This window comes from Chelonoidis abingdonii, chromosome 15, assembly GCF_003597395.2.
Source record: "Chelonoidis abingdonii isolate Lonesome George chromosome 15, CheloAbing_2.0, whole genome shotgun sequence".
NCBI classification, from domain to species: domain Eukaryota; kingdom Metazoa; phylum Chordata; order Testudines; family Testudinidae; genus Chelonoidis; species Chelonoidis abingdonii.
This window is the reverse complement of record NC_133783.1, coordinates 32,819,607-32,841,919: the sequence shown is the minus strand read 5'-3', so window position 1 is coordinate 32,841,919 and position 22,313 is coordinate 32,819,607. Positions and strand designations below refer to the sequence as shown.

The 22,313-nt window shown below is 41.7% G+C and overlaps 1 protein-coding gene across 1 annotated transcript in view; it reads right to left on the bottom strand.

Annotated features, from left to right (window-relative positions):
* The window catches only part of HECTD2 (HECT domain E3 ubiquitin protein ligase 2), a 116,804-nt gene that overhangs the window by 54,213 nt on the left and 40,278 nt on the right, over window positions 1–22,313 (bottom strand). Inside the window, exons 4-9 of the mRNA XM_032793152.2 lie at window positions 20,673–20,769; window positions 19,584–19,648; window positions 10,951–10,996; window positions 9,720–9,829; window positions 8,507–8,655; window positions 6,209–6,332 (exon numbers count right to left, since the gene is read on the bottom strand). Coding sequence (XP_032649043.1) covers window positions 6,209–6,332; window positions 8,507–8,655; window positions 9,720–9,829; window positions 10,951–10,996; window positions 19,584–19,648; window positions 20,673–20,769 — 591 coding nt within the window. The remainder of the gene's footprint in view (window positions 1–6,208; window positions 6,333–8,506; window positions 8,656–9,719; window positions 9,830–10,950; window positions 10,997–19,583; window positions 19,649–20,672; window positions 20,770–22,313) is intronic.

Genomic DNA, 22,313 nt, shown 5'->3' with positions numbered 1-22,313 from the left:
CTGGTCTCCTCTCTTGAAGGACGGTCTCTGGTATGTTATCGTACCAGGCCTTTTGCTCTTCCTGAGTATCCTTTAGTTTTCTCTAGCAAGGGCTAAAGAATGGTGGAGGGTGTTTTGTAAGGTTGCTACAAAGTCCAGAATCTTAGTCCCTGAGAAGGTGTAAAACCCCTCCCATTGTTGCTTTACCAACTGTAATGGCCCCTTAACCTCGTGGCCATACACAAGTTCAATGCGAAACCCTAAACTGGGATGTGGTACAGCCTGTAAGCAAAGCACTGTTGCACATCATCACTCTGGCTAACAGCTCAGTCGTTCGAGTATTCATTCACGAATTTACGGATCATGGCCCCCAAGTCCATTAAACTTTCCACCAGGCCATTGGGTTTGATGGGGTAGACGGGTGGCAACCAAGTGATTCACTCCATGATTTCCACAGGTCTTTCATGGTGCCTGCCAGGAAATTGAGGCCTGAATCTGTAAGGATATTGGAGGCCAAGCTACCCTGGTGAAAATGTCGGTTAGGCCTGGCACACCACTTTAGCCTGGTGTTGCCTAGAGCTACTGCTTCCGCGCCATCGGGTAGCAAAGTCACGAAAGTCAGTAACGGACTGCTTTCCCTGGGTGTCTTTTTCAGAAAGGACCCAGAATATCCACAGCTACTCGCTGAAAATGGACCTCAATTATGGGAGTGGTTGGAGAGGGGCCTTGGACCAGTCATTGGGTCTTTCCCACTCTTTGGCACACCTCACAAGACGGACATACTGGGCAACTTCCTTGCCCATCCCCTCCCAGTGGAAGAACTTCCCAACCTGTCTTTGGTTCTGTCACCCAGCATGACCACTGGGATGATCATGGGCTAAGCTTAAGAGCTTCCCCTGTACTTAGTTGGAACCACCAACGTTTGTGCGGCTGCCATTCTTCCTGGTGTCCCACCCGAAAGAATTTCCTTGTATAAAATGTCCTGGTCTATAACAAAACCGGGATCGGTTAGAAGAGCTGAGAGGCGGTGGTGTTGGCTGTGTGACGCCACCCAAGCTTTTCTGAAGGCTGTCATCCGTTCCTGCTCAGTCTGGAACTGTTCCCTTGGAAGCCGGGGACTCCAGTTCTTCCTCAGACTGTGGGACTTGGGCTGGTCCCTCTGGAAGTGATGTAGGTAGTGGGTGTTTCTGTTGCACCGCTGTCCGCTGGTGCACGCTGGTGGAATTTTAGGCTCTGGCTGAGCCTGTTCGTATGGTTGTCTGTTCTTCTGCCAGTTCGGCTCGTTAGTCCTTCTGGCGTTGGGGTTGAAGGTGTGGTTGTAACTTGCTGTGCTTGGTGCTGGTTGCTGTTCCAGTTCCAGGCCTGGGACTGGAGGTGCTGTGGCTGGTTCAGCCGTTGACATGGGATCCGGGTCCATACCTCGGTCTGGTCTCTGGTAACACAGACAGGTTCTCTGTGGACGGCTCAGGAACAGGAATGGGTCTGGAAGCTTGCCTGGTTTGGCTGCGGGTAACCATTCCTACTCTCTTGGCCCATCTTCACTTGGTTGGCCAAGTCTTCCCCCAGTGCCATGGGGATGGGTAATTGTCATAGACTGCAAATGTCCACTATTCTGACCAGCCTTTGTACTGGACAGGCAGTTCAGCTGTAGGCAGTCCACAGCTTGTGACATGAAGGGTAAATGGTCACTTTGGCCCTTGGGTTGATGAGTTTGGATCGACGAAGGATTGGTGGATAGTGACACTTGTGCCCCCGTGTCTCTCCACACGTAACTTCTTTCCGCCCACTCTCAAATTTTCCCTTCGCTCCAAGGGGATTTGAGAGGTATCTGGCCTGGGGATCTTTAGTTTGCTGGGGGTGCAATGACTTGCACAGGGTGGGGTTATTCAGGCAGTTTGCCTTTGGCAGTTGGCCTTGATGTGTCCCGTTTCTACTTAATAGCATCTTCCAGATAACGGGTCACTGGGTTGAAGTAAGTTACTGAAGACTGGTGGGTGAAGGATAGGGTGTCTGTGGCTTTCCTGGTTTGTAGGTGGGGTTTTGGGTTGCCCCTCGGTTGTAGGGTTTATGTTCGGGTTGCCCTCGGTTGTAGGGTTTATTGTCGGTGTGGCCCCTGGGGTTTCACTCCCTCTTACAGTAGCTTTCTTGCTTTCTGCCACTTCCATCCATTTGGCTCCAATCTCCCCACCTCGGTGGAGTTTTGGGTTGTCCATCTAGGATGTTACCGTGTTATGTCCTCAGGAACACCATCCAAGAACTGCTCCATGTATATAAGGTGGCGCAGTTGTTCAAAGGTTTGAGCCTGGGCTCCTGCTATCCAGGCGTCTCACATATTTCCAACGTAGTAGGCGTGGTCGGGAATGACCCTCTGGTTTCCACTTTTGGTTTCTGAACCGCCGACGGGCGTGAATCTGGGGTTATCCTCATTCTGTATCTGGCCTTGGTTTGAAACAGTTTATAATCGTTCATTTGTTCCCTTGGCATTTTAGCCGCCACGTCTGCTAAAGGTCCACTGAGGTGTGGCCTCAGCTCTAGCATGTACTGGTTTTCAGGGATGCTGTACCCAATACAGACCTTTTGAAATTTTCTAAGAAGGTTCCGGGTCATCACCTGCCTTGTAGGGGAAATTTCCTGTGTGGTTGACCAGCAACTGGCGCCGGAGGGGTAGGATTTGCTGGGTCTTGATGTTTAGCCTGTTCTACTTCCAGTTCATGCTTTCTCTGTTTTTCCCTCTCTTCACTTTCTTTGTTGTGTTTTTCCATTTTTGGCGGTGGTTCTCGCCTCTCCCTTGGAAGGCTGCTCTTTGGCTGCTTCTTCGTTGTAACCTTTCCATCTCTAGTTTGTGTTTTCTAATCTCCCGTTGGAAGCTGCATTTTGGGCTTCTTGTTCTCTTTTATGGGTTGCCTCCTGGGCTTCTTGTTCAGCCTTAATTCGGTCCATCTGTCTTTGATTCCTTTTCGTTGTCTATGGCTTGTTGCAGTGCTATTTTCCTTTTTCAGCGCATCTTTGGCACTCATAGTTTCTGTTTTCTTGTGTTTGGAGTGCCCTCTGGTGTTGTTGCCTGAATTGCTGGCTTTCTGTCTTTGAGATCTGCCTAGCAACTCCTTTCTTGCTACCTTTTTTGATATGTAATTAACCAAAAAACCCCACTGTATTTACCTGTTGGCAGCTGGCTGGGAAGTTGACTCGCAATTTGGGTCCTACTGTTTAACCAAAGACCATAATGGTTCTCTTATGACTCTGTGCTAAAAAATGCAAACTGCCAAAAGCAGGCAGAAAACTTCTATCTGGCTACTTAAAACCAAACCCTTCTCACTGCTAATCCCTAGCAGGGAAAAAGAAAATATCTAGCTACTGCTTTGGATTTGTTATTTCCATAACTGCCGCTCCATGTGGTAAGCGTCTGTCCCAAATCTGGACCTTAGCGTCCAAAATCTGGGTGCTACTATGATTCTCCCCTAAGCTTATACCCAGCTTGGCTCTATTCTCGCTGCCACCAGATAGGATTTTTGGCTCCCTGCAGCCCGGGTTCCCCAAATATTCCTTGGGGGACCCCCTTTCTGGCACTCCCCAACTTCCCCTGGAAAGACCCCCAAGACTCAGATGTCTGAGTCTTACGGCAAGGATTATCTACCTCCCTCCCCGCTCCCTCTCAGCCGTTCTGCTCTGAGCAACCTGAGGGAGTTGATGTAACTCTTTACATCACAATACCAAGAAAACCTGTCTCCGTCTTCCACAAAGAGACAAGCCTTAAACACCAGAGAACAGAGTTGATTCTCCCTCTTTCCCCTATAACTTTTTCCCCGTAGCTTGTCCCTGCCCTGGGACAATAGGAAAGTAAACCACAGAGCATGGGCTTCCCTCCCCCTAGCCTGTCACACAGAGGTAGACAGAGCTCCGGGCACAGAAATTCCTCTCCCCTTTGCCTCACTAGGAAAAGAAACTCCCACAAGTTTTAAAAAGAAAACTTTATATAAAAAGAAGGAACTTACATATAAAAAAACTCTGCATTAAGAAACTCATACAGGGATATGGTTACAAGAAAATAGGAATAACAGTCTGATTTAAAAGATAGCCCATTAAACCAGTCCAGAACTCACACACATGTAATTACAAACCAAAGTACATAACAGCCTTACTTTGTTTCTTTGTACTCACACTTGATTGTAGAATAGTTGAAAGAAGATGGAGTTAGAAGAAAAGCTTGTTTACTCACAGCCAGGAAAAACAAAAGACCCCGAGTTTCCAGTTCCCTCCCAGATTCTAAAAAAAATCCAGGTCTCTGATTGGTCCTCTGGTCAGGTGTTTGGTTCCCCCTTTGTTCACCCTTTACAGGTAAAAGAAAATTAACCCTTACCTATCTACTTATGACAGTGATATAGCTGGACTAAACTACACTGAAACTACTAAACTACAATGAAAAGCCAAACAAAACACGTCTGACTACAGACAATAGGTCTGGATGTCCACAGCTAACCAAGAAAAGGACAGAACTGAGGTGGGGTGGAGGCCAGATAGCCCTCCGAAAGGCTTTGTTCTGAATGTTCAGAGCCACAAGGAGGCACTCACGTGAACCCAACTGCACTGTTTTCTAGAAAGTTCCTGAAGCTCAGCAGCTCTGGGACATACATGTGAATATGCCAATGAAATTCTGCAGTTTTCTGAAGTTATTTGTACCATAATATTCCATGATACTAGAAATTTGTAAAATGCTTTTGTATTTCCAAATCCAAATATCAAGCCTCACACTGAAGCCTGATCTAAAAAACCTGCAATGGTGCGAACAAATTCTGCCGTTAAGGTTTTCTTCAACTCCTTCTAAAGTCAATACAAATTGCACATATATAAACACAAGGCCACATTCGGTTTTTAGTATCTTTAACTTATTGAGAACATTTCAGCATACTTTGAAATAAAATAACAAAAAGTAAAATAAAGAAAGATGTGATTAATCTCTCATGATTCAAGTCATCAAGATCCCTTCAAAAATCCTTAATGTGATGCTATATTGTTTAATCTGATCCAAAATTTTCATTTTGTAAAAACAAGTTTTTGTGAAATCAATGAAAAATGTTTTCATTAAAGATTTTTTAAATTCAAAGGAAAGTTTTAATAAACATTCCTCTTCTGTTTTCATAACCCAAACATTGTGCTGATTCATGAGCATCTAAAATCTTAATTTCACTGTACAAGCTGAGCAAAATGCAAAAAATAAAAACAGCCTAAGAGTGAAAAATAAATTGAATGTTACATTTTCTTCCAGTTTAATAGCCTGAAGTACTACTTAGAACAGGAGACTTGTTGCCAAAAGTGACAGTGAAAAGACCGTAAGCCTTCAAAGGCTTACACGTTTATCGTTATGCACTGAAAATAGTCCTGTTGACCGCAGTGAACAGTCTGTAAAGTTAAGCATGTGTTTAAGTCTTGGCAGGATCAGAGCCAAATTCTAGAAGGACACATATAGTATATGAATGTTTGATATGTTTTATATATAAAATGGTAAATGCCACTTGATATTAATAGGTGTCTCTCTTATTGTGTGGAGGACAAAATAATTTGCATCATGATAAAAATAATTCTTATTAGAAAATTTGTACAGTAGAACCTCAGAGTTACATATACCTGAGTTACGAACTGACCGGTCAACTAAACACCTCATTTGGAACCCGAAGTACACAATCAGGTAGCAACAGAGACCAACCCCCCCCCGTCAAAACATGTATTAAACATAAACTACTAAATCATTAAAGGGGAAGTTTTAAAAAAAGATTTGACAAGGTAAGGAAACTGTTTCAATGTTCAGCTGTAAACTTTTGAAAGAACCACCATAATGTTTTGTTCAGAGTTACGAACATTTCAGAGTTACGAACAACCTCCATGACTGAGGTGTCTGTAACTGAGGTTCTACTGTAATTAGACTTCACTAGCTGCCTTTTGTACTGTCAATATTAAAAAACAATGAACTTACATTACTATCTACAATTTTTACCTTTTATCTGATTTAAATCAAAGTGTGAAATCCTGGCCCCACTGAAGTCAATGGCAAAACTTACAATGACTCCAATGGGGTCAGGATTTTACCAAAATTGTCAAAGCTATCTATTTGAAAAAGACATGATGCTGAACTTTAAAATAAACAGACAAGCCTATAACGAACAACAACAAAAAAGCGTAATCTATTTTTATTTATTGTTAGACAAAACCCGACTCTTGCCAGTTTCTCTTTTACCTGTGTGAGTTTCCATAACACTGCCAGTTATGATACTCTTCCATGAGATCAATATGATCCAGCGTAGAATTATAAAAATCCGTATATGGAATAATAGCAGGATTAGCTAGGCTATTTGCAGCATCTACAAAGAAAACATATAGAATCATACCAGGAACTCTCTCAAACTATTATCCCAATGAGGCACGCCCATTTTCAAGTTATGTGAATGTCAAAATCAGCTGTTATACAGTCATCTTTTTTGAACCTTAGCTATAGTATTGGTATCACTCTGCTGAAATAAATATTGTCATGCTGGCACACCAACATTTAATGAGAATACTTTACAAACCACTATAACCAAAGAGAAACTAGACAAACAAGTGCTAATCTCAAGATCATTTTAAAAATATCTTTATTTTTCAGTTTGAATGTTAAAAAATAGTAAGTCTAGGGACTCAAATTGCTATCTCAGACATATGGAAATTTGACATGTAATTGATACACATAATTTACTCTTTTGTTATTTTATGAAGCAACAGATTTTGTCACTGAAATTAAAGTACCAGCTAATGCTTATGATCAGTGACTTGAAACAGGGGCCAAAATTCCAAGATAATTTTTTCTGCTTCCATTTTTCCAAATATACTTTAAGAATTTAAAAAATTGAAATTCCAATGAAAGTCTAAAAAGTATTTTACTCATCAACAACAGAAGACTGCTTTCCTAAAAAAATATCTAAGTTAGACAGTATCTCAATATAGGGGTGAAATTCTCTGTCACCTTATTTGAGCTTCATAATGAAATAATAAATGAGAACGAGATTTAGCCAAATTGTCATTACATGGGGATCTGACTTTTAATCAACTGTTGTCTTGATGTAAAAAGAGGGCCCACAGTGTAGACTTGAAACCACTCCCCAAAACTGACCCAATATTTATGGCAAATAACGACTCCTTTCAACAAGCCCAAATTTATTAGTCACAATGCATTTATTGCGATCAGTCAAGCAATACATTTGGGATTGCTAATCCAATGCAATACTAAGGTTTGTAAATATCTGTTCATTCAACAATAAAAAACTTGTATAAAGTACTGCACTATAACAGGGGTTCTGACTTTCACTGGATGCGAAATAAGTTGAATGCTGCATATTGGAAATTTTTAAGATCTGCTAATCCACATGCATGTTTGCTAATAGGCTTGTGCCAGTGGGATTGGTGAATTTATATGTCAGCAACTCGTAGGCAATATCACTGAGACTGATATGGGCTATCTATGTGACTGAGAATATCTCACATTCATTTGATGTATTTTCTTTTAAGGGGAAACAGGCTATATGCTGACCATTCAACTTGATGTGTGTTCAGACTACCTATATCTTTTTATACGTATTTATGTGGTAAGAATACATGTATCCTTACTACAACACTACAGTCTTATGCAGTTGCTGGAGCAACCTACTGTATAATCATTTATAGAATATATTCCTACTTGCACCTGTGAGCTTTGACTACAGTATATACTCGTTCACTAGCCCATTCGTTTACAAGTTGACCTCCCAAGATGGTTAGGTAAAAATAGCAAAAACTGTGTGACCCTTTCATAAACTCACCCTATATTTCAGGGGTTGGCAAACTTTGGCTCCTGGCCCATTAGGGTACACCACTAGCAGACCTGGACATTTTGTTTACCTGGAGCGTTCACAGGCATGGAGCCTCTCGGCTCCCTCTGGCCGCGGTTCGCCGTTCCCAGCCAGTGGTGCGCCAGGTAAACAAAATGACAATGTATTAGATATTCAATTCAATGATTCCACAGAGTTTAAAATCATCAAATTTTGGTGTAGACCTGTTTATAAGCCAAGCCCTGCTCTTCGATGCATCACTTTTTGACCAAAAATATTCGTCTTATGAACGGAGTATATACGGTAAATCTTAATTGGTCACAATTTTGTGGGAGAAGATCTCATCCCCTGAAGTGCAAGATAAGAGGGTGCCTTCTCCCTAAATATACATACAGGATTAGGAAAGAAGTGATAGTTATGTAGACTAGATCACGTCTGCAGGGAAAATCTGCTTTTGGGTACAGTTTAAAGGCATTCTTCTAGGATAATGGAAAAAGCATTTGGTAAGTGTAGACATGGGTCCATTCTCTTCATTGTGCAGCGGCAAAAACAGAAGTGCTGTGGCAACATCAAGGTCCTCTGCAGAATCTATTTTGTCAGTTATCATTTTATGTCTCTGTGCTAAAAAGAAAAAGCCAATATATCATAACATAATTATGAACTAAGAATAATCAATTTTAATTAGAAAAACTTACTGAATAAAGATAAGACTTTGGTTGCTGATGGAATCCACCAAGTACATTTTATCATGGGTGGGAATTCCTCAGGTTTTGCAGGGAACAGACGTAAAGAAATAAATTGCAGCAACCTGTCTACTAACTGCTTAAACCTCCTCTGCGAAATCCTAGAAGAAATATACTGAAGTTACTCTTAAGCTAGTACTGCCTCCACTGAAGCCTATTATAATAAATTACCATATAATGGACAAAATTCCAAACATAAAGTTTATTGACATCTGCATACTTCTAAACATTGACATGTGGCAATATTCCTCTTTAAAGGATATAGCAATTCAATGCATCAGGCATACTATAGATATGCTTTAATCTCTATATCTTTTTAGATTACTGTATCAAAAATTACCTCTTTTCTAAATAGTTAATTGGCTCTTTATTAAAGTGGTAAATAGAAAGATAGAAATTATCTGTTCTCTGTGAATTTTGTCTTTTAAATCTGACAACTTTTTTGAATTTTCTATTTAGAGATATTTTGCTTCATTGAAAAGAGACACTAAAAAGAACTTCATGCACTCTTGAGTACAGATTAAGTATTCTACAAACACTTTTTATGTTGTACAATACATAGCTTCCATGTATGTAGTAAGAGAAATGCATAATCCTTTAAAAGATAAAAAGTTCAAATTTTTAGTATTGTTTGGCTTTTCTATCCCGGCTGTAACAATGAAAAACATCAATCTTCATGTTACCGTCTTAACCAAGATAACAATCATCCTTTTCAAACAGTGAGCCAGATCAAATTATAGCTATTAGAGTTTTTGGTAAACTAGGACACATCTCAGCTTGAGGGGGAAATTTTTACCTCCTCATGGAAAAGTTGCCCCCAAACCTAGCAGATAACCTGCAAGGCCAGGCTCATTCAGACAGAAGTCCTGTATCCACATGAGGCTACAGCCTCAGTGGCCCCTACTAGCACAGCTCGAGCAGGGCCACACTTCCACCAATGGGATCTGTGCAAAAGTTAACATAGCCTTGTAACTTCCATGAGTTTAGGAGAACTATGTATGTATCTCACAGCCTGCTCCTTCCTGCCGGACTCTATATATGTTTAAAAAAATAGAACTTTTCAATCAATATAATTAAAGCTTGTCAGAATACAAAAGCTTTCATTATCAATGAAAGTACATTAAAAATTGTGATCCTATATGATGGAAAGTTTGTTTTTTTTTACTTTTTAAACCAGTGAGCTAGGAAATGATGGTCAGCTTCTGCCAAGGTTGCTATCTGTCTTAGCAAGTGAGCATAGATGACATAAGTAGATGTGTTACTAAACTGAGGATTCTGCAAAAGATATTAAAAACATGTTGTTAGCTCCGAAATTAGTATTAAAAAAAAGCCATTAGACTTTTCCAACCAATAAAATCACGGATGAAAATATCATTTTGAAAATTGGTTTTAAACAGAAATCAGAGGTTTGTTTATTTAACAAAAACTTTGCTACAAGTGAACATCAATTAAAACATGTTGGATAAGCAATACTCAAGAAAGTTTCAATATTCTTATAGCTATGGTTAGCATTGACCCTACAGCTCAATATTATATACAACTTTATTGACATCTTCCAGGATTAGAGCATTAGTCTTAATTTCTATCATCATCCCTGCACTGGTCTGATCATATTCCCACTATCACAGCAGGTTACATTCACACAATTCACAGTTGCTTCCCCTCCCTGGTGTACTGAAAACCTCTTCTCCTACATAAATTAGATTCCCAGCTGACTTTATCCCCAAATACTGGTGAACTGCTCTCTTGTGTATAAAACACATCCAACAAGCCTCATCTATGTTAATAAAATTCAGACTTATTGTTGATCACTGATGCAACTGCACCAGTAGCAGCAACAGTCAAATGCTAGTATAAATAAGACTCAGGCATTCTTACCTCTGTATCGTGATGCATTTATCGATAATATTTGTATGTTTCCTGCAACATTACAGCCTTATTTAATTGTTGAAACAAAACTCTGCTCAAAATATGCAGAAAGTAGCCTGTTGGGAAAGTGGGCACAAGGGCAGATCAATGCAGGAGAGCTGGGGATGGGGAAGAAATAAAATAACCCACTTTGCTCTCTCATCCTGCAAGATGGCAGTTTCCAAGCAGTAAATTTGTATTGTTTTTTGCATGTTAATCAGAAAGAAAGCCTTTATTTTTCATATAAATTTAAAATTTTAAAAGAAAAAAAAACACAGCAGTAGGCTTTTCTGTAGGGTAACTGTAAATATTTCAGTACATAGTTTTCATACAGAAGGAAATTAAATATAAATCCATTTAATGTAAAGCCTCTCAATGTATATTTTTAATTTACAGTATACTTTGGTTACACTTTGATTGCATACAGGATTGTACATCACGCATTAAACAGATTATGTGTTTTACTAAAAAGCTTCTATTTTTCTTACCTGTAAAAGTATACAGTATGCTCTAAGATCATCTTTTGTTCGTGGCCTAAGAACAAACAAATTTATACCAAAATCATATGTAAGTATATAAAAACATTAACAGTCAATGAAAACATGTATCTAACTTCTCAGTTTTGCTTCTCCAAAGATACTATATCTGATGATCTTCTATAATCTACACATACTCTGGATCCTTTATACTGATCGGTCAGCAGAAGCAAAATTAGTCTATCATTGTAAACCATAGGCTGAGGAACCCACCATCCACGTACTTTCTGCCATAGAGATTACTTCCAAAGTTATTATAAGCAAGAAGCATGTTACTGTAAATTACTATGTACACAGGGAAAATGTCTTCTAAAAGGATCTCAATATGATCCTGAAGAATCCTTTGAAGATACTTCAAGCTGACTGACCTTACGTATTTCTGCAACAATATAAATACAAAGCAGCAGACATGCCCGGATAAGAGAAATTGACAAGAAAGAACATTTCTCTTATTAGAGAGACTTGTCCATTTATCCTTTGCATAAAAAGCATAGCCAGAAGTGAAAAGTAGACAGGCAGGGAAAACAAGGTTTGGTCAGAAACACAGAAAGCATAGAAAAAAATTGCTGAAGCACCACTTCACTGAATACCCTCATATGCAACACTATATGAGGAGATACCCAGAACTCCTCTTTGGAATCAAATGTTTGCTTTATACATTTCCTTGACTGATGCTCAAGATTTCTCTGCCCATGAAAATGAAGCTGGTTCAGAGGAGTGTGTCCACAGTCCCTCCAAGGAGAGAACTTTGGCCTTCAATGCTTTACTAACAGCATTTGATTCAAGAACAGACTTTGTCCTTTTTGGATTTTCTGGCTCCTATGTTGAAGACTAATAAAAAAAGACAAAAACTTGACCATCAATACTGTTCTGTTCTCTTAAGATAAATCTTGAGAACAAACCAAAAATCTGAGATGTATCAGTTTTCTTTCTGAGGGCATTTTAGATTAGGGTAAAATAACAGGATACTAAGACGTGAGATACACTTCTAAGTCTGAAATCCTGAGGGTTACTTTTTTCCCTATGGAATGTGCAGTAATGAGTCTCAACTAATATGACTTTTGATAATGATACACTCTGAGGAAGTGTTAGCCATGAGGTAAATCCCACAAAGTAAGTCCACGTAAGAGTATGGAAGTAGAAGTCTCTAATGAATCCCTCTCATGAGAGCAGAAAGCAGGAATCATTCTCAAATGTCCTTAGTATTACAAGCATAATCAAACTGCCCACTTGTTTCTGACACAGGAAATGTTGCAGAAATCCTGGTGTGCTTTTTGTAATCATGCTTTCATTGTTTAGAAAAAGTGAATTCATTCTTGTAGCCTCTGTTGGAGCTGTGTGAAAAGAGCACACAATTTCTGAATGGTCTAGATCTCTTGGGTCAACTGTCTTCAAGAGATTTTAATCATGTTGAGAGTTTCACCAAATGATCCTCCTCCGTGCAAAGGTGTTAAAGGGTTATCAGTTGCTTTGGTAGTTAGCGTTCCATAAACACAGCTATGTTTGTTTCCTGACGATGGTAGTTGGGATCAGTGATCTTGTGGACAATCAAACTGAGCTAATGGCATCTACTATGCAAGAAGAGATGAGAAGTCTTCAAGATGGACTGCATTATTTTGTGTTTGAAGGCCGTAGTTTTTCAAGGATGGCATTTTCAAAAGCTCCCAGCACTGGCTTACTTCTGCTTCCATTTAGGTCAATGATAAAATGCCCATGAATTTAATGGAACTAGAGAAGGTTAATGCTGAGAACTTTTGAAAAGCCCACCCTAAGTTTCCTGCACTATAATACAGATGCTCCAGCAAAGTACATGGCAGAGAATTTCCTGAAGGCCTGAATTTCCTTGGAATGGTGCTGTGACCTTCCTGTCCAACATAGTGCTTAAGAAAGAAATCTTCCTTAATGAAGAAGATTGTTTCCTTCATCATGCCTGTCAATACAGCATCACTCTTGGGCACTGTGGACAGTTCCTTTCTTTGCAGCTTATTCAAAAGTTATTGATCTGCAAGTTTATGCAATTGCTTTTTCATGGCTGCTCCCATTCTGAGTTCCTTAAGCAATCATTTCAAAGGAAAGTCCATGTAGTAGTAGGAAAATACATGACCACCTAGTTTTTAACGGATTCTTTCTTGCCTTTTTTTGGTGAGGACTCCAGAGCCAAAATAATCCTTTTAATCATGGTGCTGCAGTATTCTATGGGACAAAAAGTCTTTCTTGGAAGCTTAGTTCAGATTTTAAAGAACAGATTAAGACAGTTGTTCTTTGTGGAAAGAGAATGAAAGGAAGTGGTTGAGTTGGAGTAGGAATCATATAGCACTTCCAAAGCTCCTAATGTTTTCTTGTATTTCCTTAATTTTGGATCTTAAGATGCAATCGTGGATCTTATGTCCATGACAGAAAGTATCTACGGATTCAGAGGGAGAGAGGGGGAGGAATAAGCTCTTTTAGTGCTCATTCCATATAGGATCCCATTGCTCTCCATTAAATAATTGACTGAAAGAGACCTTTGGGAAGACCCTTACCAAATTCTGGCTACTCCCTAAGTGAGGGGGACCTTGAGCAACAGGAACAATGTCAGCCAGCTAGCTATCTCAGCATCTTTTCTCTTTTCTGTATTTGTACAGCACCCAGCACAAGGGACCCAAATATCAGTTAATATAAATATTTATTAAAAACCACATCTATGGGGTGGGAGGAATCTTACGGAATGGGAGATGCATGAGGAGCTGGGAATAGTGTAGGAAAAGAAGGAGTTCCTCATTCTTTTTTCTATCTTAGAGGAGCATGGATGCTCTCATCGCCCTTCATGGTAGAGAATTTGCCGACCTGCCTTTTTGTGCTTTGTGACTGGTGTATCAGTGTGGTTTTGCTACTTCTTGCTGTTATTTACTTTCTTGCTGCTGTTACTGTCACTGCTGAGACTTGCCTCCCTCACTGAATTTTTTGTGTGCCTCTTCAGGCTCTTCTGTTTTAGGCTACTGCTGTTTGCCTAGCCACTTTGGTGGGAATTGGGAAGTAGCTTATCCATCACATTCCCCTTTATCCAGCAGAGCTCTATCAACCAAAAGAGGCAGTAATGACCAAGAGTGGAGTGGGGAAAATAACTCTGTCTGGAACCCCATCGTAAAACATTAGCGTAAGTGCTGCCCTGGCAATAGAAGAGCAATTTGCATTGCGGAGAGGCAGCAGAGACAAGAGATTCTGAAAGTAAAAAGCTGAACAGAAAAAGAGGGCTTCCAGCTGAAAAATAAAGGTTTATTGGAAAAGCATGAGGGAGCTCCGGAGCTGCATACCCATTTCCTAAGAAATTTCTAGTAAAAAGTTAGGGAGAGGCCCTCTTGAACCAGTGCCCATCATGACTGAGGACCTATCTATATTGTAAAAAACAAAGAAAAGATCAGAAAAAAACCTGTGTGTTCTTAACTTCGGTTTGCTAACTCACATTGGCCAACTTGAGTTAAAATAGCAGTGAAGACATGGCTAACCTGGTTTTTAACATGAGTCAGCAGCTTGAATATGAGCCTTACAGGGAAGCCTGGGGTTGAACATGAACTGCTATGCTGAGTTTGCCATGTCTTCATAACCTGAGTTAGCTAATGCAGAAGTTGAGCCAATCAAAAATAGTATGTCACCCTCCTTGTCTCTCCTACCTAATTTAAGTTTTTTTGCATTGTAGTTAATACCATGAGAGCTCCAGCTATTTCTGATCAATCACTCAGGCCTGGTCTACACTACGCCGTTAAATCGATTTTAACAGCGTGAAATCGATTTAACGCTGCACCCGTCCACACTACAGTGCTCTTTAAATCGATTTAAAGGGCTCTTTAAATCGATTTCTGTACTCCTCCCCAACGAGAGGAGTAACGCTAAAATCGATATTACTATATCAGAACAGTGTTAGTGTGGATGGAAATCGACGTTATTGGCCTCCGGGAGGTATCCCACAGTGCACCAGTGTGACTGCTCTGGACACCAATCAGAACTCAGAGGCACTGGCCAGGTAAGCAGGAAAAGCCCAGCGAACTTTTGAACTCAAGTTCCTGTTTGGCCAGCATGGAGCTCTGATCAGCACAGGTATCAATGCAGTCTCCTGAGAATTGAAAAAGAGCTCCAGCATGGACCGCACAAGAGGTACTGGATCTGTTCGCTATATGGGGAGAGGATTCCGTTCGAAAAGACGAAATGAAAAAATATTTGAAAAAATTTCAAAGGCTATGATGGGAAAAGGCTACAGCAGGGACTCAGTGCAGTGCAGAGTGAAAGTTAAAGAGCTCAGACAAGCACACCAGAAAACCAAAGCAGCAAACGGAAGATCAGGGTCAGGGCCAAAAACATGCCGCTTCTACGCGTGCTCCTGGGCTCTATACGCTGAGGTTGTCACAATACTTGAATGCAATTTTGGGGCTGTGCCACCACTACCCCGGCGCATTCCGAGCGTGGGATGTTATATCTCACCATGGGGAGGATTCAGCGGAGGGGGAAGATGAGGAGGGAAGGAGAAAAGGAGACGACCTTGCAGCGAGCACACAGCACTCCATTAGCCTAAACAGCCAGGAGCTTTTTGACCCCAGACACGGAATTACTCTCTCCCATGACTCTCCAGACCCAACTAAGGCCAGAGCACCAGTGACGGAAGTGAAGCGTGGTGAGTGTACCTTTCGTAAATATGAAACATGGTTAAAGCAAGCATTAATGATGTACTGCTCTCGCTCATCAGGGTTGGAACGACCATTCGACAGTCGCAGTAGGTTACGGAAAACTTTGGTTTTTTAACAGATCGGGGGAGGATGCAGAAATCTCTGCAAAGAATGTCCTATGTGAATTATATTCGCTAGAGTATTGGCACAAAGCCGCTTTGCATGATAGGTTATAGGGTGCCACACAGGCAGCCTGTATTCTACTCCACCATGGTAGACAGCTTCACCACGGCATGCATGTAGCAAGTATAATTGGGTATCATTGCATGACAAAGCACAGCTGCGTATGGTCTGTGATTGCTAGGTATTAAAACAGCCGTTCTTTAATCTCGCTGTCTTATGCGCTCCAGGAGAGACGTTCTACTCGTTCGCATTCGGTATCTGGTGTGAAATCACATGGCGTGTAGAGGGAGATTGCGATAACTTGATCCGCTACGGGAATCTGGATCGACGTGGAAAATCTAATCTCTTGCACGTAGCAAAGTGGGGGAGGGGAGGAGATACACTGAGCATTTGGCTAGCAGGTAATCTTCCCGCTACCAGTCCGTGTGGTGGTGGACGGGGACGATAGCAGTGATCTTCCATGATACAGCCATGCGGTGGGGGAGAGTGAAGCAATCCCTTGGATAGGGAAGAGGGGGTTGGCGTCTGCTGCTCTGTTAACGAAAAAAGGCATCATAGGGCACTGTGGTTACGGAAGGCTGAGAAGTCAAACATAAAGCCTCTACCATGGGCATGGAAGCTGACATTATAGCCCGGACCTGCATTGTGAGATCTGTAACACCAGATGCACAGGCACTCACATTTAACTGACATGATATAACTAGAAGTGTACCTTGTTGATCAATCTGCTATGAAGTGATTAGTGCTGTTCACTGGAAAGAGTTATACCCTTGTTCTGTAGTAATGATCATTTTAATACTTCGTCTGCCCTGTATTCCTCCCCCATCGAAGCGCTACATTTTTCAAAGCCTCCCTACTGCCATCCCGGGCTAGCTTAGAATACAGCGGGAGGAAGCAAGAGACCGAGATTTGAAATGTATCTTCTGAAAATCATGAAGAACCGCAATGAAGAGCTCATCAGAATGAGTGGAAGGACGTGGTAGCAAGTACAGGAAAGATCCAGTGACAGTGTGAGGAAGGAGGGACCACGTGAGAATAAGGAGAGACCGTCGAGATGGCAGAGGTGGCGGCAGGAAGATCAGAGGTGTAGGCAGGAAGATCACAGCGGTGGCAGGATGCAACGCTGGAGGCTGGCCTGCGTGATCAAACTGATATACACTCCGAGGTTATGGAGCTTCAGGAAGAGCACGCGAGGTAACAGAGTGCACCGAGCACGCCATGTTTAACCACCCACAGTTACTCACAATTGTTCATACTCTCATCCCAGATGTGTTAGAACGCAGTGGGGAAGGCTTTCTGCACCGCCCACTCAACCCTCGTGAGCAGTCCAACAAAAAAGGCTGTCTTTACATTGAAATGTGCTATGGCCTTTCCTCCCCTCCTATCCCCTCCCAAACCACACCCGGGATACACTTGAATAATTCTCTAGTACCTCTTTTTATGTTTTTTTTAACAAAGAATACATGCAAAGGAGAGGTGGGTTGCTTCACGGGGATAGACTTTTAATACCAGAATACATGATTTTTAAATGATAATGACTTTATCTCTTCTAAGCAGAGTTCAAACAGGAGGAGGCGAGTTGCTCAGGAGTGAGTAATGAAGGGGTGGGTTTGAAGGGGAAACAAACACAGCAGTCACACCGTACCCTGCCAGATGAAAACCGTTTTACAAGGCTTCTCTCTGATGACGCTCGCCAGACTGGTGCTGACTCTTCTAATTGCCCTGGTGTCTGGCTGCTCGTATCAGCGGCCAGGTGATTTGCCTCAGCCTCCCACCCCGCCAATAAAGTCGTTCCCCCTACTCTCAGCCAGAGATTGTGGAGCACACAGCAAGCAGCAATAACAAACGGGACATGGTGTGGCTGAGGTCTGAGCGAGGTAAGCTAAGGTGCGCCAGCGACTTTAACGGCCAAATGCACATTCTACCACCATCCTGCACTTGCTCACCTGTAGTTGATACAGCTCCTTGACATTGTCCCAGGCTGCCTGTGTATGGCTTCATGAGCAATGGATCAAGGGTAGGCTGGGTCCCGCAGGATGACGACAGGCAATTTCAAACGCCAAACTGTTATTTATTCCTGGTCTGGGAAGTATTCCCTTGCTAGCCGTATTAAACAGAGTAGTGCTTCTGAAGACCGAAGTCGTCGTGAACCCTTCCTGGCCATCCCACGTGGATGTTGGTGAAACGTCCCTTGTGATCACACAGTGCTGCAGAGCACGTATTGCAAAGTAACCCCGCTTGCGGTTTATGTACTGGTGCCCTGGTGCTCCAGGGCCACGAAGGATATGGGTTACTCTATGGCCCCCCAACAGTTAGGGGAATCCATTGACATGTCCAAAGGACCACGAGTGACTCAGGTGGCAACTGCATCCGTGCTCCCAGAGGTCGCCACACTTTGTGTACGCAGCCAGGCTTACTACTCGACTTGCTCTTGGAGAGATTGAGGCGATCACATGCATGACCCAGCCAACAGTAGATATTCTCCGACGCGCACACCTAGGATTCGCGGACTCTGAAGCTGGTAGCTGTCGAGAGCGTATGTGCATAGTTGCTTCTACGCGAGCACGACGTGTGTATTGGTCAGACTCTCTCATGCTCCGATCGTGAGACTGGTCTCGCGCGTCTTGAGTTATTATGGCATTTAGGCAGAGAGGCAAAGCATCAAACAGGTAGGAGTCGTCAACAGAATTTCTCTACTCCGCATCGCGCTCTTCACTGTAATGCAAAAGGTTTCCGCCAGCTCCACTGCGACTGGGTACCACACGCTGCCTAAAGAGGAAACGATCCCGCACGAGATTCAGGTGTCTGCTGTCCCCTCTGTATGATTGCTCCACTGTAGCACCCGTACACATGGAGTGCAGTGTCGTTCCAAGGCGCGCTAAGAACCGCGCCGCACATTACGCAGCAGTCAAGGTCAATAGAGCGAGGGCGGCCGCAGTGTTAGGGAGGCACACTTTCAGGGGTGTCTTCAGTACTGCTTCGGCTCATGCGTGACTACACCACGTCGCCAGCGTGACGCAGCTGAGAGCATCGCCTTGCCCTCCTCGTCGCGACGCTGTGCCGAGGTGTTCATGGGCTGTAGACAGCATAGGCCTGCGCATGGAGATCGGTGGAGGAATAGGTACAAGGTCCAGACCACACACGATTCGCTCGTTAACTGGTAGGCTCAGGGAGGGGTCCATGCGTCTGCTGCTGATCGGTGTTATCCTCAGACGTCAGCCGCAATAAAAGGTGGCGCCTTGTTTGGTCTAGGCTTCTCTCACAGCAAGAGCGCTACCCAGAACCACCCGCGACAATGATTTTTGCCCCATCAGGCACTGGGCTCTCAACCCAGAATTCCAAGGGGCGGGGGAGACTGCGGGAACTATGGGATAGCTACAGAATAGCTACCCACAGTGCACCTCTCCAGAAATCGACGCTAGCCTCGGACCATGGACGCAACCACCGAATTAATGTGCCTAGTGTGGACGCGCACAATCGACTTTATAATATCTGTTTTATAAAATCAGTTTAAGCTAATTCGAATTTATCCCGTAGTGTAGACGTAGCCTCAAAGGAGATTTGACTAAGATTTAGATGATCAGCGGATGTGTCTCTTCAGAGGAGAAACTTATAAAGCAAATAAGATGTAACACAAATAATTTTTCATTCTTGGTCTAAAAACATGCGAGATCCTTGTCATGTATTAAAGAAAGATAATATATTAGTACAATAAACCCAGATTTTCCAGTAATGTAAATGTATGCAAATGCTGGTTATAATTACCCTTTCCACTCTTGTAACAGACCATTAATTATTCCTTTTAGGACAGACTTCTGAATATCTTGAGGCTAGGGAAAATATAAAGAAAAAAAAACAAACAGCATTAGGTTAAAGAATGCACTTCTTTTTTACAGTTCATATAATACAATTGTTGAAACATGACAGTAGGATAACATTCTTATTTAAATATTAGGAATAGTTTTTACTCCACAATAAAATTCAACTTTTTATTTTGTCTACTTTACAGAAAACATAGAACTAAAATAACCCAAACTAATTATAATACAATTAATATTAAGAGGAAATTTATATGCATACTATTCTGTTACCTTCACTGAGAGAAATGCCCACGTTAGTTCCAACTAGGACTACTCAGGTGCATAAAATTATTCATGTGTAAATGTTTATTGGATTTTGCCCTTTGTTCACAATGAAGTAACATTAATAGATCAGTAGAAGAATTAGGGCTTTTACTGTTGTACAAAGAAACTAGCAGAAGATGTTAAACTTACTTTTGGTGCCATTAAAAACTTGACTTTACCACACTACTGTATTTGTAGTTATCCCTATACAGTACTTAAAATGGGAATATTGCACATACAAACCTACACTGAACAGTACATTTTTTAAGATTCTAATTTCACCCACTCTATGGGAGAAACTGATTTTAAAGTAATCTGAAACCTTCAATGAAAATTGCATATGTAACATTATTTTACTTACAACTCTCAGATGAATATTTAGTTCAGTTAGCTGAATTCTGAATACTAGGTCTATAGGTAAATTAGATTTGGCAAGATTTATTAAATTGGTTATTAAAATTCTCTCATTTTAGGACTGACAACTAAATATGTATGTATCAGATTTAATGCAGAACTAATAATACTCAATTTCTTAATGAGTCACTAAATATGCAATAAATGCTACCTTCACTTTTCCACATTTCCGATCTTCAAGGTTCCATTTTACTAATTTAGAATTAAAATACTAATTTTCTTATAATGATAACAGAAAGAATGACCTTATACTGATTTTAGTACTAGGTTAATTGTATAAGAAAGCTGACCTAATTTTTTCCTTCATCCAAATTACCTTATCTACAAAAGTTAAATGCCCAGGGTCTACTGAACACGTCTCGATCATTCTAGCTCTAGTCAACAGAAGCTCTTGTTTAATAGCTTGATTACATCTGTAAAAATTAGGAAAGGCAAATCCCATCAGTCAGTCTAGAAAAAGTTCAATAAATATTTTCGTCTTTTCATATATAAACTTAAACCTTTTAGTTTGCAGACCTTTCAAAGCTTTGCTTGGTAATACTACAAGCAGAATTTGAAATAGAAAAAACAAATCAGGGGAGCAAGTGTGTTTTCACCATAGCTACACTTCCCAATCAAAACGTTATCAGTTTATTACATTTTCCCCAAATCTTTATTTAGATGTGACACCATAGGAGGATTATTAAAGTAATATAAATCATCAAGGCTGGATGCATAGCAAAAGCAACAAAAACAGAGACCACCTCGACAAATCACAGCTAGCTAGGCTCTACATTTGGTTAAATAAAATATCGTTTAGGTTACCAGAAGACATTATCTTACATTAAGCCCTATTAAATAGGCACAAAACATTTCAACTGGATGCAAACATGGAATAAAAAAATGTTTAAAAAAAAAAAAGCCACATCATTTAAAAAGTATATCTCCCAGACTTAGGGAGATGGATTTAGAGTGCAAGTCCTGTAAAAGTGATGAGATAAAGATTGCACCATTGTTTTGAATCAATACACTGGGAAGCAAAATGTTTTTCTGTTGCACAACTAAGTTTAACTTTTGGTTTCACTAGTGTCTCTTACATGTTCTATATCAGGGGTCGGAAACCTTTCAGAAGTGCTGTGCCGAGTCTTCATTTATTCACTCTAATTTAGGGTTTCGCATGCCGGCAATACATTTTAATATTTTTAAGAAGGTCTCTCTCTATAAGTCTATATTATATAAATAAACTATTGTTCTATTTAAAGTAAATAAGCTTTTTAAAATATTTAAGAAACTTCATTTAAAATAAAATTAAAATGCTGATCTTATCAGTTTAGTGTGATCCTTTTCCTTGCTGGTTTTCCAATGTGCACTACAGCAGGGAGTGGCTGAGGCTAGGAGCAGAGCCCCTGGTTGGTGGCCAGAACCCCAGACCGGCAGCAGGCTAAGCCGCTCAGTCCACTGCTGGTCTGGGGTTCCGGCAGGGGTAAAAGTAACTTAAATTTCTTACAGGTAGTGTCGTATTACAACCCCCCTCAGGGGGGAGGAGCTCAGGGGCTGGGATGTGTGTGGGGGAGCATTCAGAGCAGGGGGTTGGGGTGTGAGGGGAGCAGGGCAGGAGGTGGAGATGAGGATGGTGCAGGAGTCAGGGCTGGGAGCATGGAAGGTGTAGGAGTCAGGGCTGGGTTGCTTGAGGGGTTTAGGGCAGGAGGTTGGGGGGTATAGGGGGAAGTCCCAAGGGGACGGGACTTGGGGCTGGCCTGGGACAGTCCCGGTTGCGGCTGGGTTACCTGGATAGTGGATGGGTCCCTGCCCCACGCTGTTCCTGTTTCTGCCAAGGAGGCAGAAAGGCAGAGGAGGGGCACGTTTGGCTCTTCGGCGGCAGGTCCCTCACTGAGGGAAGGACCAGCTGCCGAAGACTGAAGCGGAGGCGGTAGAGCTGCTGCAGATCGTGATCACAGCTTTTTTTTTTTTTTTTTTT